The sequence below is a fragment of the Catharus ustulatus genome, chromosome 18 (assembly GCF_009819885.2).
Source record: "Catharus ustulatus isolate bCatUst1 chromosome 18, bCatUst1.pri.v2, whole genome shotgun sequence".
Taxonomy (NCBI): domain Eukaryota; kingdom Metazoa; phylum Chordata; class Aves; order Passeriformes; family Turdidae; genus Catharus; species Catharus ustulatus.
The window spans coordinates 8,042,812-8,062,744 of record NC_046238.1 but is presented as its reverse complement, the minus strand read 5'-3'; the positions used below and the strand labels follow the sequence as shown (position 1 = coordinate 8,062,744).

Sequence of the window (19,933 nt, the reverse complement as noted above, 5' to 3'; positions counted from 1 at the left end):
AAGGGGGTCATGTTTCTGCCAGCCAATGCCCTTTTAATATTGCACTGCTCATCATAATTGCCAGTAGTACAACAGAAAAAGGGCTCTGGACAACAGCATACTTCAGAGACTTTCCAAAATAAATGATAAATCAGATAGAAACTTCTCCAAGTGATGGCTTCTGTGCATGTTTTAGTCTAAAACAGATTTGTTACATTCAAAAAAAAGGAGTTTCTTCAACAACCACATTGAATCAATGTCATTCTTTAAAATTAGATTTTAATATTTCACAACTGCTTCTTCAATTAACTTCAGCAAGAATTTAGATAAGCTTGCTTTAGGGACTTTTTTTGCCTCATCAATAGTAAATGTACTGCATTAGAGCATGTGAAAGCAAATACCAGAACTGGAATTGTCCTGCTTGCATTTTAGCACCCCAGTATTTTACAAAAGTAAGTGCAATGAACTAAAAGACACAATGGAGGATAAGTTAATATCCTTTCTCTTGCTTTCATCTGAATCAGCTGTTAAAATAATTGGTATTTATTACATACATGCTTCTAGTACCTTAAATTATTCACTTCTAATTGCTAAGGAAGTCTTGCTATTTTAGAGGCATCTAAACAAGCTTTCAAAACAACTGCCATCCAGCAGTGAGAGACCTTTAAAAATCACCTACTAGCATCATGAAAACATTAATATTGTAGTTTTTCTTTTTTCAGAAAGAATATATGGATGGTAAGGAGAAAACATCAGTTAATCATTACAAATCAGACATTCCAAATAATTTTAGCAATAAGTAACATTTAAAAGTCAACTTAGTCTTTAGGCTCAAACTGTTCACCATTTGGTTCTCTAGACAATTTCAAACTTGAAGCTGGAAAATGTAACTATTTGTTAAATAAGAATCACTTGTGAAATTACAAAATTATTTTATTTCAAACAATGCAAAGAAATTCTATGCAAAGAAATCCAAACTTGAAAACAACTTTCCATGAACTGTATAGACAAGTAAGAATCATACCAAATGCTAAAATGAATTAAACTAATTCAGTTCTGGGGGAGTTTGGGCTGAGTGAGAAAATGCACTACTTGAATTCTACTTGTCACTTTATCACAGTAGTAGTATTAATATAAAGCCAATTGATTTGGAAACGTCCCAACCCAATTAGAATCTTAAATTGTATCAATCTTGTTTTCTCCCTTCATTTTAATTTTTCCTCCTTTTTTTTTTTTTAATAACAATAATTTACCCCTCATCCAGAAACCTAGACTGGTTTGGAGATGTTTTTTTAAAAAATAGGAAAAGAGAAAAAGAGAGAAAGAAGGAAAGAAAAAGAAAGGAAAAAGAAAACTAAAAGAATTTGCATTAAACCTTAGGAAGTTTTTTTGGGTTTTTTTTTCAATTCCAGAGCCCCAGGTCTGTGTTTGAGGGTACGAGCTTTCCTTACACAACTCAAAGACCACACACTGGAGGGAAACAGAGCGGAATTGGGGCAAAGTGCAAGAATGCCAAAGAAACACTTCGGGCTGCGCACCCTGGTTTATTGCAAAAACTCTGGACTATTTAAGCAAAGCATTACTTTTACGAGATTTAAATATTAAGCCAATATAAATACTGGCTGGAGATAGCATGTGACTTATTGCTTCGCTCTTTGGGGGTTTTAGCAAAAAAAAAAAAAAAAAAAAGAAAAAAAAAAAAGAAAAAAAAAGAGGGGGCTTCTAAAACAGGATCTTTCAGCAAAACAATTCTACGTGGTATCCAGACAGATAGGAGTTTTGCTACGTTTAAAAATGTGGATAGTATTTTGCAGGAGGAGCGCTGTGGCACAATGAGAGCGGGCAGCAGCCGCGAACCCTCCCGTGAAACAGCCTCGCGCGAGCTGGGGGTGGGGACGGAGCGCTGGGCTCCGGCGACAGGAATTTCATTCGTGGGATCCCACTCAGTTTCTCAGGACTGTTTGTATAGGTGAAATGTTTGAGAGGAGGAAAGGGGAGGAAAAAAAATCTCACCACTATCAAGAGATTTCCAGCCCAGCCCGCCGGCACTCGTGTCTCTCCCGGCGCTGCTCGGCGCTCGGGCGATGCGCTCCGTGCCGTCCCCGCTCCGCTCCCGCCGCCCATTCCCCACTCCTGCCGCTCCCAACTTTTATCCCCAGCCCCGCTGCCGCCCTCGGCGGCTCCGGCCGCCCGCTGCTTTCAACACCTCGTATCGATCGCACGCCCGAACGCAAACCGAGCAGCCAAACTTCACTCGGGGAATCGCCACACTTACAGTGCGGGAGGAAAGAGCTCCCGCACTGCCCGCTCCGCGGGGAAACCTCTGCGGGAAGCGCACGGCCCCGCCGGGAGCCTCCGCACGGGAGGTGGGCGAGGGGCGCCGCCGTCCAGCGGCTCCCCCTCCCCCGCCCGGCCCCGCGCTCCCCGCCGGCTCCTCCCGCCCCGCGCCCTCGCTGCCCCGGGCGGGGGGCGCCGCTCGGGCCCCGTCCCGCCGCCGCTCGGCCCGCGGGCCATTGTCAGCGCCGCGCCCCCCGGCACCCCGCGCCCCCCCGGGCCCGCGCTCCCGCCATTTCCGCCCGGGCGGGCGGATGCGGCCGCGGGCGGCGGCAGGGCCGGCGGGCCCCGGGCCCCGCGCGGTACCTGGCGGCGGGAGGGACGACGGACGGGTCCCCGCGCCGCGGGGGGGAAAGTTGCCAAAAGAGGCGCAAAAGAGGCGGCGAGAGCGGCGCGGCTCCGCGGCCCCCGCCCGCCTCCCGCCGCCGCCGCCCCGGGCGCGCCTCGGCGCGGGTCCCTGATCGATCCGAACGTGGGCAAATCCTCCGGTACCAACCTCATGGCCTCCCCGCTCCAGCCTCCATCTTTGACTAGTTGACATTCAGCTCCTGCCTGACCAACTCCTCATTAGCATACCTCCCCCGCCATTGGCCCGGCCCTGCGCTAGTCTTTGCCACCGCCTCGGCCATTGGCTCCCGGGGAGGATGTTTAAAAATATTACCCCGCCGCCCATTGGCGCTCCGCTGGCCACGTCACGGCACGCTCTTTATTTTAACAATGAATGCACAAACACATTCTTCCATTCACAAATTTTTTTTTTTTTTTCAGTAGTTTGCCCGCCTTTTCTCCAACTACATTTTCATTGATTTTTTGTTTCAACTGAGGGGGTCCCGGTTGTAAACAGATAAATCAAAGGCGAGCAGAGGGGGGACCTGAGCAAATATTATTTTCTCCCTCTTTCTCTCTTTTGTTCGGCAGTGCTGGTGTTGGGGGAACAAAACTGATCCCCAGCCGTCCCGGATCGGAGAGGTGTGGTCGAGGGGGTGGGGGTGGGGGCTGCTCTGCCCAAGAGGTTGCAACTATTTTGTGGCTATTTCGGTTTCAAAGCTGGACTTCTTTCCCGCAATTAGAAATGCAACCTCTGCCCGGGCAAATCAAACCGCTAAATTAGTCCAATTTAGAATAGCAATTGTTGCCGTGGGTGGGGAGCGCTCGGTGGGTGCTGCCCACGGGGGAGCGGCGGCAGCGCCCGGCACGGCCGCGGGCTCAGCCGGGCTGGGCATTTAATTGGGAGCGACTGGAACACACCAGGTCACTCCAGTGCACTTTCATCACAAGGGCTTTTCCTTTTGTACGCGCGGTTGAGCTGAAATCAGGAGATATCAAAGTTTAAGGGCTAGGGAGGGAAGATCTCTAGGATTTCTCTTGCCCTGCAAATTGTAAAACACAGGAATCGTTGAAACATTAATCAAAAAAAGACTGAGTCATTGACTGTGAGAGTCCCTCTCACAGGGAAAGGTCTTGGTGAGTCTCTTTTTTTGGGAAGGTTTCTGCCATATTGTTAACTAACAAACTCAGGACTGTGCAGTTGCTTTCCCTTCCAAATGCATAGTTCCTCAATTCTTCAACAATTTCTTTCAACAGATGTTTGTGAAATGGAAATGTTTCCACACATCAGCGAGAACAATTTAGCAGCAAACTGAGTGAGAAAGCACTAAACTTTCAAACACTTTTGTGGGTATGAAGGCTTTTAAAAAATTTCAACTGTATTTACTAGCATTTTATTAAGTTACCTGTCTTTAAAAACAAAACAAAACAAAACTCTGTGTTTCTTTCTAAATTGTTGTATTATTTTAATTTTAAAATATCCTTTCCTTTCATTTGTTCATTACCTTCATACCAAATCCAGCCCAAAAATAAAACTTGTGTCCGTGTGAACTAAAATTTTACATTATACAAGAAGAAAGATATTAGCTATTTTAAAAAATAAACTAAACTTCCTTTGTATCTATTCTTGGGCTTGGGAGTTGGTTCTGATTTGGATATTTTCTCCATATATGTATGCATATATGTGTGTAGCCCCCCACGCACAAACATTGAACCCAAGTTGTAAATGCTGGATCTGGGTACTAATGGGTGGGGACTTGGAGCAGTGGATCTCTGGCAGTGTTTTTGGAGATGGGAGAGAAGGGCAGTGGGCTGTGAAATCACACATTCCTGTCCAATGGAGCTGAAATAATGGTATTGTTCTCTGGAAAAGAGGTTGCTTTTCTCTTCTCCATTCTTCCCCTGATCTGCAGGGACCTGATTGTGCAGTTAATCAGCAAAAAAGCGTTTGATGTAAGGCAGGGCGTGAATTCAAAAGGGCCAGGGGGGATTCAAGAGGGATTCTTCTGTCTGTTAGAAAATGTTTTTCTGATTTCAAAATGGTAGACATTTGAAAAGCTGCACTGGTCTCTCTTCAGAGATCCGAGTTTGTAGTAGGTACCAGCACTAATTATATCGCTTCCTTTGTGGGTTTGACACTTTACTGCTTGGGAAAAAGAAAGAAAAAAAAAAAAAAGAAAGAAAGAATGAAAAAAAAGATATCTCACAGAAAAAAAGAAAGATGTCCTTCCTGGAGCAAAGGTGAACCCCTGTATCCCTGCAGTTAATTCCTTCAGCTCGCTATCAGTCGCCAGAGAGTCTCCTTGTGCCTTGCCACACGCTTAGCATTGCACGAGTCAGAGTAAAATAAAGCCCGTGGGGAGCAGGTAAGACCTAAGTTGGTTCTGTAGCTCTTTTTGGTGACCTGTGTCCTAAGCATGACATCCACGTCTCCGAATCTTTGAACACTGAGCCTTTCCTGTCCCACACACTTCTCTGTAAATCTTTCCTTGCCAGCCTTGTCTTGAATGCCAAGAATATTTGAAGCCTGTTTCTTATTTCAGTGTGGTCATTTCCCAAACGTTTTAACAAAATGCTTTCTGCCGATTTTTGCTGTTGAATCTACACAACGTGCTGCTATCTTTCATATGCACAGTGTCTATACATATGTAAATATGTAAATTCATTGCTATCCCTTTACTTAATATATTATTATAGCTACACAGGAAATGACACATCCTAGAGAAAGGCAACTGCCTTGGATGTTTACGTGAAAAATGTGTAACTTTACAGCAAACTCCAAACGGGTTTGTCAGTTTAACTTTGAACAAACTGCAAAAAAAATTAATGAAAGTTCCCCACTGCCCACCCTCAGTCCCCAGCCCCAGATCTGTCACTGTGTGCCACAGCCCCTTTCCACAGGCTCCCTCCTGCTCTGTGAAAGGAGGATTGCGAGGATTGCTCTGTTGTAATGCTGGATTAATTGATTTAATTTTTATGTTTCGGGGCTGGGGGGCCCTGAGGAATTCTTTGGATTTTTTTTTTTTTTTGGTGGTGTTTTGCTACAAATGTACGGTTGTGCTCTCCCCTCCCTTTGGAAAGGAAGGCTGAGGAAAGGTATTTGTTCTGCTGTTAGTTTGCTTTCAAGAAGGGCTCCTTGCAACTGTCCAATGCTGGAGAAGAATGGCGTTTTTATAATTTTTAAACATCAAGGAGGGGAGGGAAAAAAGCTGATTTTTTTTCTCCAGATCTTGGGGTGTTTTTGCAGTGTAACTCAATCTGATGTCACTGGGGGTGGAGTCTCTGCTGCGTTTGCTTAAACTGGAGCTGCCTCAGTTCAAGGCCTTGTGGCTAAAAGTTCTTAAATCTGTGGCAGACAGGCATGACTATTCCTTAATGAGACCCCCGCTGCAATAACCCGGTTTTTATTTTAATCAGCTTCTTAATGCTATTAATTACGATTTCTTTCATAATGCTCTCCCCATCTGCAAGGTTAATGCAGTCCCACACGAGCAGCACAGTAACAGCTCCAGCGTTACCGTCTGTGTGAAAACACATGTACAAAGTCATATAAACCCCTCTTAATTAGGGCTTGAACATGCATATGCTTTGTGGGTGTGGGTGACAGGCAGAAACAAAGAGAAGAGAGGAGGGCAAGGAAAATTTCACGGAAGTTTCCAAAGATATTTACAGAAGCAGTTATAAATTAACTTTAAACTTCATCCTTGTGGAAGATTGCTACATATAGGAAGGATAGATTTGGGGTTTGTGTTTTGACTTTTATTCCCAGCTCCCTAGCTACAAACACTTGCTTCTGTGGATGAAACAGTAAGGTTGGATTCAAAACTAATTGATAAAACTCCAAGAAAGACAGGAACAAATAGATTCATAAAGTGTTCACAGGGAAGCATTGACTATTTATGTTTAAACTTAAACAGATTGAACTTTTGGTTTGCTTCAACTTCTAGAAATCAGTACCACTCCTTCAGAGGAGCTGGAAATCAAAGTCTGCTCTGAGATCAGCTAAAATCGTAATTCTCATTTAGCACAGCTACCTTGACTTTTCTGGTTGAACACACTAACAAGAAAAATTAAGTGGACCCTTTACTTAAACAGCAATTTGAATGATCCTAAAACTTGCCCCTTAAATATGGGAAATTTCACTATTCCCATATTTTTACCCAAGTAGTTTACACACAAAAAACCCCCAAACTTTTCATCGTATGGGATTTTATTCACACATGAGGACAAAACAGTTTACAATTATTGTGTGTATGCATATCCCTCTCCAGATATATGTCTACATATCATTGAAATTCAAACTGTTTCTTTATTTTTCCCCAGATTTTTATATTTTTCAACAAATTCAACTTGTTAAAGGCTTTTTTAAGTGAAGAAAAAACAAACAAAAACAAAAGCACTATTCACAACAAAAAGGCATTCCCCAAAACATTTTAGTAATTTAAAAGCTGACAAAAACGATTTCTAAAAGTTTAAAATGCATCCAAACTCACTCCCGTCAACCACATCTTTATTTAGACCGAACAATCGTTTTAATGTGATAAAAATGCAATATTTTCTTCAGGATATTTCCCTATTTGCAGGACTGAAAACAAGAAAGGCAGAGAAATCTCGTACCTTTCAGTAAAAATTAATAATCTTAATAATTTCTTAGCTAGCAGATGGCCAAAAATACCTTACATGTTTCCATAAACATATCCAATCGATAGCTTCAAAAGTGATTGAATGTTACCGAAATGCAGCCAGCCCAAAGAGCTCAGCTCTCTCCTGATCAAACCTCTACAAAGCAGGCTCTTGTGCTCGACTTGACAGTGTCCGAGAGGGAGGGGAGCGGCAATGAGAAAACCAGTCACTAAATGCGAGTTATGAATGAGGGATTGGATGGGAGAAAAAAGAAAAAAAAAAAAAAAAAGCGAAGGCGGGGGGGGGAGTGGGGGGGGGGGACGGCGCAGCTAATGCAAAAATCAGTTTAATTCCATCGGTTTTACATTGATGTGCTTTTGCCCCCGGATCCCACGGCGGCTGCGGAGCCGCAGTTAAACCCATCTCCAGCCCAAAGCCCGGCACACATCCCCGCTCCAGGAAAGAGGGGCATTGTGCTCCGAGGCTCACATTTTCTTCTCCCCCCTCTTTACTCGTCCCCCATCTCTCCCCCCTCCCTCTTTTGTAAATCAGAATGAGGAGGTTTTATAGTGAGTCTAATTCTCACTCCCTCCATTTCCTTCCTTTCTGCATTTTTTATCCCCCTTCCACCCCGCCCCTCCTCTGCCTGCAGCCCTGGTATTGATTAACCACTTCGCTGCTACCCCTGGGCGCTGCCTCGCTCCGAGCCGAGCCGAGCCGGGCCGGGCCGGGCCGGGGGAGCCGCGCTCGGCAGCGCCCGAGGCTCGGGCAGGAGCGGCCGGGGCTGCCCCGGGGCCGCTGCCCCAGCGCCCGCTCCGGCCCCGCGCTCCCGCCGCTCCTCAGCAGCCCTTTGAAGTCAGTGGCACTTAATGGTATTTAATGAGGCTGCTGCAGCGCCGGCAGTGCCCGGGCGGCTCCGGGAGCGGGGAAAAGTGCTCAAACCATCCGCCACAGAGCCGAGAGTGGGGGGGTTCAGCGCAGGGGTGCAGCCCCCGCCACCACGGAGCCGTGGAAGGAGCGAGGGGGGAAAAACCCCGAGCACCGAAATAGTTAATGGCCCCTGGATGCATTGATTAGTATTGATGGTTTTGGTAGTTTTAATGGATTTGTTGTTTGTGGGAGGTGGGGAGCTTTTCCCTTGCTTTGAATTCTAACCCCCTGGCTGGGAGCTTGCTCCTAATTGCATGCACAGCATTCCTTCGGAGTGGGTGGTATCACCTTTTACTGCTGCTCCCTTCCACAGGGAAGGCCTGTAAAAAATCCCTTTCATGTGCCCGAAAATCAATACCCAGGGCTCTGGATGGCTGCTGTAAAAACAAAACAAAATCCTGTCCCTCCCTCACACAAAAAATAATTATATATGTATATTTATATATATACACACACACATATACCTATATAGGGAGAGAGAGGGGGAAAAGAGCCCCAGAAGAGCCACCTCTCCCTGCAGACAAATGCAGGGGGCAGTTGGTTCCTCTGGCCAAGCCAGGGCAGAGGCAGTGTCAGGCTGGTGTGGAAAGAGCCCCTATTTTTACAGCTGTTGGGGACACTTTCAGAGGGGGCTGCAGTTGGGAGCTGGAGGTTTCAGGGTGGTTCTGGTCAATAAAAATGGATGTGGTTTGAAAATGCCTGCTCCAGTGGCAGGGAGGATGGAGGGTCAGAAGCAGTGCTTAAAAGGTTAAAAAGGACTGTGTGAGTGGGAAGTTGTAGGGTTATGGGTGGAGTTATCCACACTTTTTAAAAAAACACAACAGAGTAAACAAATTCATCTTTCAGTTAATGTCAGGATGAAGGTGAGTGAAAGTGTGTTGTGCCTCACTGTGACCAGCACTGGGCTTTTTGAAATACTAGAAAAAAAAAGAAAAAAAAAGAGAGATTTTTTATTAGGAAACTATTAAGCCAAATTTATTTTTCATTCTGTCCCTAAATTGTACAAAAATGATACCAGTCTAAGTTACAAGTGAACTTCATGTTCACTTCTCTCTCGGCTGGGTCTTAATTTCTTTAGCACTGAGGGGAGAGGGAGCGATTGTTAAGCGTTTAAAAATCCATGCAAAATAAATCAATGTGTTTCTGCCATCTACATTTCAATTCAATAACATCGTTTTCATAGAGCTATTTCATTAGGATGGAATAACTCACCTGTAAGTAATTACAGCTGACTTGCTTTCTAGCAGAGACCAATACAAGTCCAGGAAGGGGATAAAGGTTAGCTCAAAGAAATACTGCAGAGGTTTGGCATGGGTATAAAAGCAAATAGTTATGTTCTCTCCTTAGAAAGCAAGTAATTTTGAGTCATCATTTAAAAGAAAATTCATAGCTGTGCCTTGAAGCTTCATTTTAATCTAGAATTTAAAACCAAATCCTAACTTGAAAGTATTTCGTCAGTAAAAGGTCTGGATCAAACAAAAAAAAAAACTCCAAACGAACAAACAACCCGAAGTTCCTATAATAATTGTTTGAGAAATCCACCTTTCTCAGATTTCACAGAGGCTCAAGCAGTCAAATAGTTTGTTTGGTATTTGTTGTTGTAATTCTTCTTCTTGTTGAAATTGTGTGTTGGCACTGAGTAACATTTGTTTGAAATTAGTTTATCAGTGTAACACTAACTTAAGAATGGTTTAGTGGTTCAAAAGTGCACTACTTTGAATGAGATAATTTAAGTGGAGCTGTACATGGAAAAAAACCATGAAGAGTATTTAAAATTATTTTTAAATCTAATACTTACTATCAGATTTAAAGAGCATGTTTTAATATACAGTTTAGTGTAAAAATCCGAGTTCAAAGTTCTTATTTAAATCCTAGTTCAAATGCTTACTGATTTTATTTAATGATTTTATTACAGTAAACTGCCTAAACATTTTGTATTAATTCATACTAATGTGCAACACTTATTTCTAACTTGTCCAGAATATGCAGCAGGAAAATTTTTCAGGATGATTTCTTTTTAGGAAACCCCATGTTTCTTAGTAGCAAACAAGATTTTAAACAGAAAGAACCTTTTTCATTATTAGATAATTTCAGGAAGTTCATCCTTTCAACATTCTACAAGCTTTTGTATGTACATTTTAAAACAAAATATTTACAAAATAAAATGCCTTTCTAAAATCCCCAGAACATGCTCATCTCCAAAATTACGTGGGTTTGTATTTTAAACTCTTTTTGGAACAAAATTTAAAAAGTAATTTTGCTTTACCAAACAATTAAAATGTGCTTTCAGACAGGCAAGGAGAGGAGGGAGCTGGGCTGTGACGGATTTGAGGCATTGTTTTAGGAGAGCACTACAGCTACAAAACCTACACTCCCAGTGTTTCAGGAGAGTACTCTTTGTTTTAGTGTCAAGAAGAACATTTAGATTATTTAATTCATTTTTTAAATAAAGACAATCCACAGAAGTTAATCAGAACACAGGATTCAGTTCTTTCCTTTTTCCAAATCTGTTTCTTAGTTGTCGTTTTTTTCTTCCCAAATAGTTAAAAAAACCCTCAACACCAACCTAAAATAAAATAAAGCAAACGATTTGCAGTTCATAGAGCATGGGGAAAAAAAGGCTTGTTATTTCCTTCATTCACTGAATTCACCTTAACAAACTATTTTGGAATTTCATTTGTTTGAAAACTGCACATATTTATCTCCCAGGCATTTTAGGGTGCTAATCTGTTTGACATTCAAGTAAAGTAAGTGAAGAAAAAACCACCTCTTTCCCACCCCCAAGCAGAATTAATATGATTCTGTTAGTCCTGACCAAATGGGAGGAATCAGTGAGGTATTATGGGAGATTTATCTAAGGGTCACATCTCATTTCTGAGTTAAGAATTTAATATGAAAAGAAATTATTATAAAGGTATTCTCTTTCTTTTGGTAGCTGTAAAATAGGTGCTTAACATGAAGATACTTCTGTGTTTGTTAAGGTGTCAGGGCAGTCTCTGGGCAGAGCTAGCAGAGCTTTTTGTTTCTCTGTGAAATTTTGAAATCAGCCTCCCCTTTTCTAACTCTAAGTAAATACTTAATACCAGTAAATACTTGTGCAGATGCACTTGGTATGTTTGAAAGGAGCTGATCTATACAAATGGAATTATGAAATTATGGTTTGCTTATCAAGCAGTTTAATTTAAAGGGCTCATGAAGCTTCAGCTTAAATTTGGGTGTTTTGGAGGGGTGAACATGTGGCTGTGATCTTAGCTGGACTATCTCATAAACTGTCCTCTCCAAACGAAGTGGAAAACTGCAGATAGAAATGTTCACAGCTTTGCTTGGCTTGTTACTGAATTGTAGTCTAGAACTGAACTGAAAACTCATTTCCATTGCTTTTAGCTGTTAACCAATATAACTTTGTTTTAAGCTTGCAGACTTAATGAATGCTTCCAAAGTTAAGTTTAACCTTTGTATTCCTTACTAGCACCAGTGAAGCTTAATTTTAAACAATGTTTATTAAAAACTTTGTTTCAAGATTAATTTCTCCTTCCCTTACAACTTGTGTGGTTTGCTCTTCTCACAAATCCAAAACAATAATTACTGTCATTTTGCTAAATTATTTTTTCTCAAGTTGCGTGCCAGTTATTCAAGTACATCAAGGATTAATGGTTCAATTATATTTAAAATATCACTTATAAGTTCACACCCAGTTTCCGGGCACCTCTGGTTAACCAAGGAGAGCACCTAATTTTCGTTGTAATTTAGTATTGCTCATCACTTGTAAAGAAAGGTGCTGAATTAGTTAAGCAAGTCTTTATTGGCACAAGAGGAAAAGGTAAAATAAATTCATTAACAAGCCCTGAGAAATGATCTTTGTAATTAGAGAATTTCTTTGTTTCATATCTCACACACATTGTGCATTTAACCATAGGAAAGTGGAGGGTGCTTTAGGTGTAAAAGACCCTTTAGAAATATTTCAGTCAACACTACTAGCTCTTGAGCATGTTTATGTTTGCCTTTCATGTCAATGGGGGAAAAATAGCAATGAAATTTTGGTGTTTATACACCTAGGAGCTGGGAAATCCTGGTTAAATATACTAATCTGGAGCTGGGAACATTTATGTGAAAATGAGAGCTTCTTCGTGCTAATTGAAATCTGTATCTGGAAAATAACAACCCACAAGAACTAATTTTTCAATCAGAGCTCAAAGTGGTCAAGAGCCTGTGACCAACCCCAGGACAAATTCAGATACACATGGTGCTTTATAAACACCCTCTTACAGAATAGCAGCTTTTTCTATCGTGGAGATGGAATTCAGATTGTAGAAGTCATCTGTTAAGATCAAACAGATAACAGTGTCTTTTCAAAACATTTAAAAACATTCCTTATCCACTCTGTTATCTTTGTGACTAAATGATTTTAGCAAATGCTGCAGGGAATATGACATTAGCTAACAGAGTGCAAAGGGTCCCTGTTTGTCTCAATCCTCTGAATATTCCTTGTAGTGGGCTGAGCCCACATTTAAAACATTCAAATGCTTTTCCCCAAATCACATCAAAGACTGTTTAAATCAATATTTGGATTATTAGGGAGCAAATGTTTGAATTTGGGAAGGAAGGGGCAAATGTAGCCTGTGCATGGTTGCTGTAGCACATCACACACAATTTGAGGTGGGCAAAGGTTGTCACATGGCAGAGCTGCTGTAGGAAGGGGAGGAAGGGACAGCAGCTACTGAAATGGTCAGAGGAGGTTTGAAGGATTTCATGACTGGGCAATTCCACCAGGCAGGTTAAAACTGGGAGGAATTAGCACTGCCTTCAAGGAAGCTTTGATTTTTGTGTAGACAATATTAACAGGGAACTAGAGATTCTCAGGGCAGAATCAGTTCAGTAATTCTTCCAAATACTTGATTTAATATCACCAATGAAGAGGTGCCTTAGTGGCAGAAACCAGAGATAGAAGTTTTTTAACACTAAGCTTAGAAAGAAACTACTTTGGTGCTGTAAACACCACCAAAATCCTCTTAAAAGTCCAGAATTTAAGACAAAATTTTCTCTGTTAAGACCTGACAGTAGAAATTTCAGTCATCATTATGTTCCAGATCAGACAACTCTTCTCTTTGTAAACTTTTAAGAAAATAAAGGTGTAGAACAACTGTGATTTAAACGAAAACAAAATAAAAGAAGACAAAAACAAAACAGAAAAAACCACCGCACAGTAAGAACACCTAGATAACATTTTAAACAAACTGTTCAGGTTTGTTCCAAGTACACACATAACCTTTGTTCTAACAGGGGAAGACTCAAATAGAGTATCAAGTTTGTTTACTACTTTTACCTGTCTCTTGGCAGACCTACCTTGGCTTCAGCACAACCTTCAGGAGTCCCTGGCATCCTAAAATTGCTGTTCATTAGCAACTGGAAAAAAGTAACCAGCTTTTCTCTGCTGCTCATACAGAGGATGTGACTCTCTGCTTCACAATTTCTCACTTAAATTAGACTTTTTATTAAAAGATATCATCAAAAGAAATCCCTGAAAAGTTTAGGGTCATTATGTGACAGGATATTTGTTTTGATTAAGGGTATGTTAAACTATCCTGATCCAAATAACAATGAAGATAACATCTCTTTAAGCTACATTAATTCAGACTCTTAAAGTCCAACATGTATATAGCAAAGTGTGCAAATTAATAGCTAAAGGATGCTGTGCACTTAAACCACACTTTGGAACAACAGACCATTTCAGAGAGATTGTACACTCTCATCTCATTTAAGTGAAATTAATCAAAATTAAACAAATTCTCAAAATGTCAGAAGCGATTGTAAAAAAACAATGTGCATTGCAAACCCCACCACCTAAACAGCCATTATGTTTAAAGGAAATATGTGATCTGCAACTAATTAGGAGCAAAATGGTTGTAAAATATTTAATTTGTGAGTAGCATTTTAAATTCAGTAACAGCTATAACAAAATGGGTAAGTAAATGACATTAATCACTCCTGATACTAAATTATCCCTATTTTGCTTCTAGGACAGGAATCAGACTGGGCAATGTTTTCTATTAGTTAAACACATCCATAACCCAATGAAAGCCTAGGAGGCCCTTTAGCTAACAGGGATTCCAGCATCCTTGTTGTTCCTTTATTCTGGTACTTTTTAGAGGTCATCTAACTGTTCTAAAGAGTCACCTTCTGATTTTTTAGCAGAGGTAGTGGGCATTATTTTCCTGATAAGAACTATTTCAGGCAGATAGAGCAATATTGCCTGCAGTGGAGACTAAACACCAATCTCATCAGAAATTACTTTAACAACTAAAGAAAAATACTGCTCTCCAGCCTGTAATATCTTTTTCTTCCTTTTTGGTTTTGTTTCAAAAAGGAAGAATATTTGGGGGTTGTACTAAATAATGCAACAAAATCTAAGTGGTTATTTCCACTGTGAAACTATTGTTTCCCTCAAAGTGTTATCTTCTTTGGCTTCAATAAATTAATGGCAAGTGCAGCAAGTGGGTGCAAGTGCTCAGCTCCTCCATTCCAAAACACTCCTGTGTGGTGTTTCCTGCATGATCTAAATGACAGAGACATATGGTCCCACCCTCACCTGTTTTCCAGTTTTTTACATCTGGCTGTCCATTCCTATTTCTCATTTCATGAAAAATAAAATTGTATTTTTATATCTTTTTACAAAAGAAAATAGATCCATTTTAAAAGTTCATTTTAATTCAAGAACATCTCAGATTAGATTCAGCTTCTCAAGATGAATTATTTCCTGCTTTTCTTTCTTGTAAATATCTTCCACCACCAACCACCTTCTGCAGATAAAACTTTACCAATTAGTCATTTACAGACATAAACTCACAAGGCAAAAAACAGCCTTTGCAGCTCTAGGCCTCTTTGATGATGATGATGATGTTTACAAATGCTTTCACTGCTGGGCTAGTAATGTGCACTTTGCCATTAGCTCTCTGAAACTGTTCGACACACAAAATGTGCCTTTCAGCAAGGCAGATGGTAAGAAAGATTGTTCCTTTCATTACATGCAGGACACTTATAAAATAAATAATGGCTGGGGTGAACGTACTGATTTCTTCAGACTGAAAAAAGCTGTCTTGTTGTTCAAAACGATTTCACTGGCTGAACAGGTCACTCGCATAAATATCTGTCCTGGTGAGATCTCCACTGTTCCCACATTGCCACCTTGCAGCAGTGCATGGGGTGGGGGCTTCTGCTGCCAGGTGCTCTCCATGCCTATTGTAGGGCAGCCCTTGTATGTGGGATGTGACTGAAATCCTTCTTTTCTCTACTGTGGTTTTTTCAGTTCCTATGAAAATTTGCAGTTCCCTCCTTTAGATGTCAAGTGCATCAGGACATGCTAGTTCCCAACAGCACTGTCATACACAACAGAACAAAAGTTCTGCATTTGATGGGGATACAGGAGCTGAAAAGGGTTAAGTCAGACAACAGAGACATGAATAATCTGCACTGCCTGAACAGAAGCAGGAGTGGGTTTCTGAACTGTGTGTCTTGCAGGAAGGGTGAGAGAAATGTCAGAGCCCAAGCAGCTTGCACTCATTTGGGAGAGGAATAGCTGTTTCAATAAAGCAGAGAGTGGGCAAAGTTTATCCTGTACAAGCATCACAGAGGTTGGAGCCCTTTACCGCTGCAGGCAGCCTTGGCTGAACAGCTGAGTGTCCATGTGGAGTCAGGCAGGAGCAAACATGAAGTATCAGCTCAGCAGCTCTGTGCAGAGTGCTCTCTCTGTGCTCTGGTTTTCCTGTGAGTGTTGGCTGTGATTGACTATTCCTGCTCCTGAGACTTCTTTAAAGCTCAGGCAAGGAGTTGATCCCAACACAACCAGTTTTTGCTTTGCAGGTGATCATTACAACACATTGGGAGCAGGCAGCATATTTATCTTCCCATCTGAGTACCAGACACTGACAAAAATCTGGGGGTTAGAAAGATGAATCAGCAGCTTTCTCCATTCCCTTCCTCATCATGGTCTGCTGTCATCCATAGGAACACCTAAACTCCAGCTGAGTTTTATTTGAATATCTACCAAAATACTTTAATAGCTAACTTCGGTATTTCAAGAAAGAGAAAGTAGCTAGAATGAATGAAATTGAGCCTTTGTGATGCTAAACCTTCTCTCTTAGATTTCTAATGACTGAACTAAAAGAAAAGCTGGAGATACAGTGATCAATTATGAGAACAGAACTAAAACTAGGGGAGGTAAGAGAAGAGAACAAATTATCAGAAAGGAGGGATGGAAGCATCCTCCAGACCAACCTAAAAACTTTAACACAATGACATGGAAAATAAAGACTTCAGATGTCTCCAGGTAGGGAAGGAGCAGGTTTCTAAAATCATTCTGCTAGGAAAGGGAAAGAACTTAGGTACTTCTTGGAGAAAAGCTGAGTTTGCCTTTTCCTGTGTTGTATGCCATCACTGGCACTTTGGACCTGGCTCAGCTGGGTAGAAAGGTGCTGAGGGGAATATTTCCACATCTGTCCTGCTGTCCATCCATCCATCTCCCCGTGGGGGAACATCCCTATTGTGACATGACTATGACTTGGTAGTGCATGATTGTATATGTTTAGATGGAAAAAGAGAAAATGCTCTGAGTTATACTGTGTTCCTGTGAGTCTGTTACTGGGACATTTCCTTCCTTCTTGGATAAAATTACAGACACATCTTACCCTGATCTGTGCTGTACTTATATGTTCCTGGGAAAAGCAAACATCTTGGTCACTGCTTGTGATATCCATGCCAGCTGGTTCGCTGCAGGAGAGGCATACAGCTCTCTGCTCTTGAGAGAAGATGGGAAAGGGAGCTGAAGTTTTGATTGTGAATCGTGTAAACTGTGTCTTGGTCAACAGAAAAAGAAATGAGAGGATCCTCAGAACATGGATCTGCTTAAATACATGTTCTTAGCACTTGACACTGAGATTGCCAATGATCACAGTACCCTGATGCTTTCCTAATCTGGTGTGTCCATAGTCCAGGCTTCTTGGATTTCAGTTATATCCTTTTGTCTCATGTTTGCAGCTAATGCAGGACAGGAGTTCTGTGGCTGATTCTCAGAGAAACATGTCTCTAGAATTTGACTGAGACACCATGGGGAAAGTAACTGTGGGATTCAGAGTTCAGTCCAAGGTTGGATAAAAAATGGTCCAGTCTATTGGCAGCTTTTCACTTGCATTTTCTTCCTTGACATTGTTTCCCAAAACCTCATAGGAGTTAAACAATAAAACATTTCATTTTTATGAAGAGTCTGATACTGTTTCCACTGAGGCACATCTGTGCAGTGAGACTCTGAATCAGCACTGCTGCTGAGTTTTCTGAGTACTGCTGATAGGAATGAAAGATATTTGCTACTCCTTGGGAGGATCCTTGGAAACTCCTGCATGATTTCTGCGATATCCTAGCATCAGAGGAACTTAGGTATGACCACAGTATGCCAAAAGACTAATCTACTTAAGGTTTGTCCCAAATCAAGAGACACTTTTATTTTAATGTACTCATAGAAACTGAGGATGGGGAAACGTCTCTCAGTCCCTGTAGTCATACTTCACCTGTTACTGGGACATCCTCTGCACTGAGCGATGGAGTTTGCTTTTCAGAAATCTTTCAGCAACAGATGGGCATTATGAATGGAAAGTGAGGACTGCAGGAGCCAAGTTTCACTTCCCATTCTCTGCACAGACTGTCAGTAATGCTGGAGCTGGGAACTGACCAGATTTAGCAGTACTGTCCAATGTTCTATTTTACTGCCTCTGTACCAGCTCAATGCTTTTCTGTACAGGTTTGTTTTATTCACTGTGTTTAGAAACGGTTCATTTGTCATGTTTTAAGAAGACACAGAGTATCACTGTTTCCAACTCTTTGAACATGGAAGGCTGATTAATTTCTAATTTGGACACTTAATTAAGATTAAGAGCTTGGAACGGTTTCCATCTGAAAGCAGTGAGACTTTAGCTGCTGATTTTGAATGCAGGTAGAATTACACTGTCAGGCTGTGTCAGTGCAGCACAAAAAGTACACCAGAGTGCTAAAGAAACAGATTTTCCGCTGAAGTCCAGAACAGAGGTCTGGAGAGCTTCCAGCTCCTACCCAGCCAACAGTATCTCCTGTTGAAATCATTGATGTGGATCAGTGTGAGGGTTGGAACTGCACTTTTGGACAAAACTGCTGTCCTTGAGGAGGCTGCCTGTGTGTCTCAGAGAGGAGTGTCTATTCAAACACCATCCTCAGTGCTTCCTAAAAGATGGTTCTTTTTTTCTGGCAAGACAAGAGACCAAGACATTGGTACCCTGTTCCTGGTGGCCAGAGAAGGACAGCCCAGGATGAAAAAGAAAGGATGGAGAGACTTAGATCATGTCTTGCCAACACAAAGACGGTACTCATTGGCTACAGAATCATGCCACATTTCAGAGCAGTGTCTTGCTGTGTGCTCCCAAGCAGAGACCCTTACTCTCATCCTCCTTCCCAGAGGAAGAAGTCCACTCTTGCTCTCTGCCACCATTACCCCTTCAGGCCAGAAGTTATTTAATTTGAGGACAGAGAGACAACTCCCTGTGTGTCCATCACTTGCACAGCTCACAGAATTCGGTGTGGGGAGGGAGCAGCAGGGGGGCAGCCAGGGCTGTGTTTGGGAGGGGACAAATGAAGCAACCCCTTGGCCCTGCCCCTGCAGAGAGCTGCACTGACAGGCAGAGCTTCCTGTGGCAGAGACCATTCATTCACACAGGCCAGCCCAGGAGCAAGTAGGTGAAGATCAAAAAAATTGATTGGTCAGGGATTCCTTATATTCCCTTTTCTCTTTCCAGTAAGCTGTGTTGTGCCTTATCTTGCCTGTGCTTTAGGATCACCTGGTGCTAGTGAGCTATTCATTACAACAGGCAAAGCCCCTTAGCACTTACCCAGCTGCACAGAGCCTCCCATTATAGGAACCCCTTCCCAGAAAGCCCCTCTGCACTGGGGGTTAGGTTTTCATTTTGGCAGGTCCAGACCACTTCTCTTTATTCTGACTGTTCCTTGCTGCAGGTTCCTCTCTGCTTGCTGGTGAGTGAGTACCTTTAGCCTGTGTCATTTCTCTGTGTTTATTTTTTTTTGTGAATGTTTATCACTTTATGAGCTGTTGTTATCCAAGGTTCTCGAAACACATGGACTCTGCAATAATAGACACAGACACAGGTTGCATCTCCTTTGCAAGTGTTGTTTCTATGGCAGGGAAGTGAAGTTGCCTGCCCTCAGACACACACATGTGGGGAAGAACAGGTTATGGAGTCTGGACCTCCACTGCACTTGCTCTGTTTGCTTCCTTGGCCTTGTTGGGCTGTGCTTATGCTACAGCAATGCAGGAACAGGGTCCTTGGAGTGAGGCAGGATTGCAAACACCCCCACATCTACAGATGGAACTTGAGTACATTCTCTTTTAGAGTAGTGATTGGCACAAAGTTCAGATATCCTGTAAGGGAAGCCCTGTATGTTCGTTTGTGCCAAGTAGTTTTGTTGTTTTCTGTTTTCATCATGTGTTCATTCTCTCTGCTCTGAACATCACCATAGACCTTACTGCTGTAATTGCTCTGCTTCTTCCTTGTGTTGCTCTAAATTTAGTTTACAGATGACAGTGTGTACTGGATAAAAGGGGAATTGTTGTACATGTCTAGGGTCTTGTTTTAAAATATCAAATGGAATAACAGTACCCAACTGAAAAGTAACAGGACTTTATTGTGATTATTTGACCATTTTCCTT

At 41.9% G+C, this 19,933-nt stretch overlaps 1 protein-coding gene across 1 annotated transcript; it reads left to right on the top strand.

Moving 5' to 3' along the window:
• The first annotated feature begins 2,063 nt into the window (after positions 1 to 2,063).
• Positions 2,064 to 2,774, top strand: LOC117004847 (translation initiation factor IF-2-like). Its single transcript, XM_033075972.1, has one exon. It carries the CDS (start codon positions 2,064 to 2,066, stop codon positions 2,772 to 2,774), a length of 711 nt encoding a protein of 236 aa, XP_032931863.1.
• Positions 2,775 to 19,933: the final 17,159 nt, after the last annotated feature.

Excerpts from the sequence above, each read along its gene's own strand:
- LOC117004847 (XM_033075972.1), top strand. The coding sequence starts at position 2,064 with ATGCGCTCCGTGCCGTCCCCGCTCCGCTCCCGCCGCCCATTCCCCACT.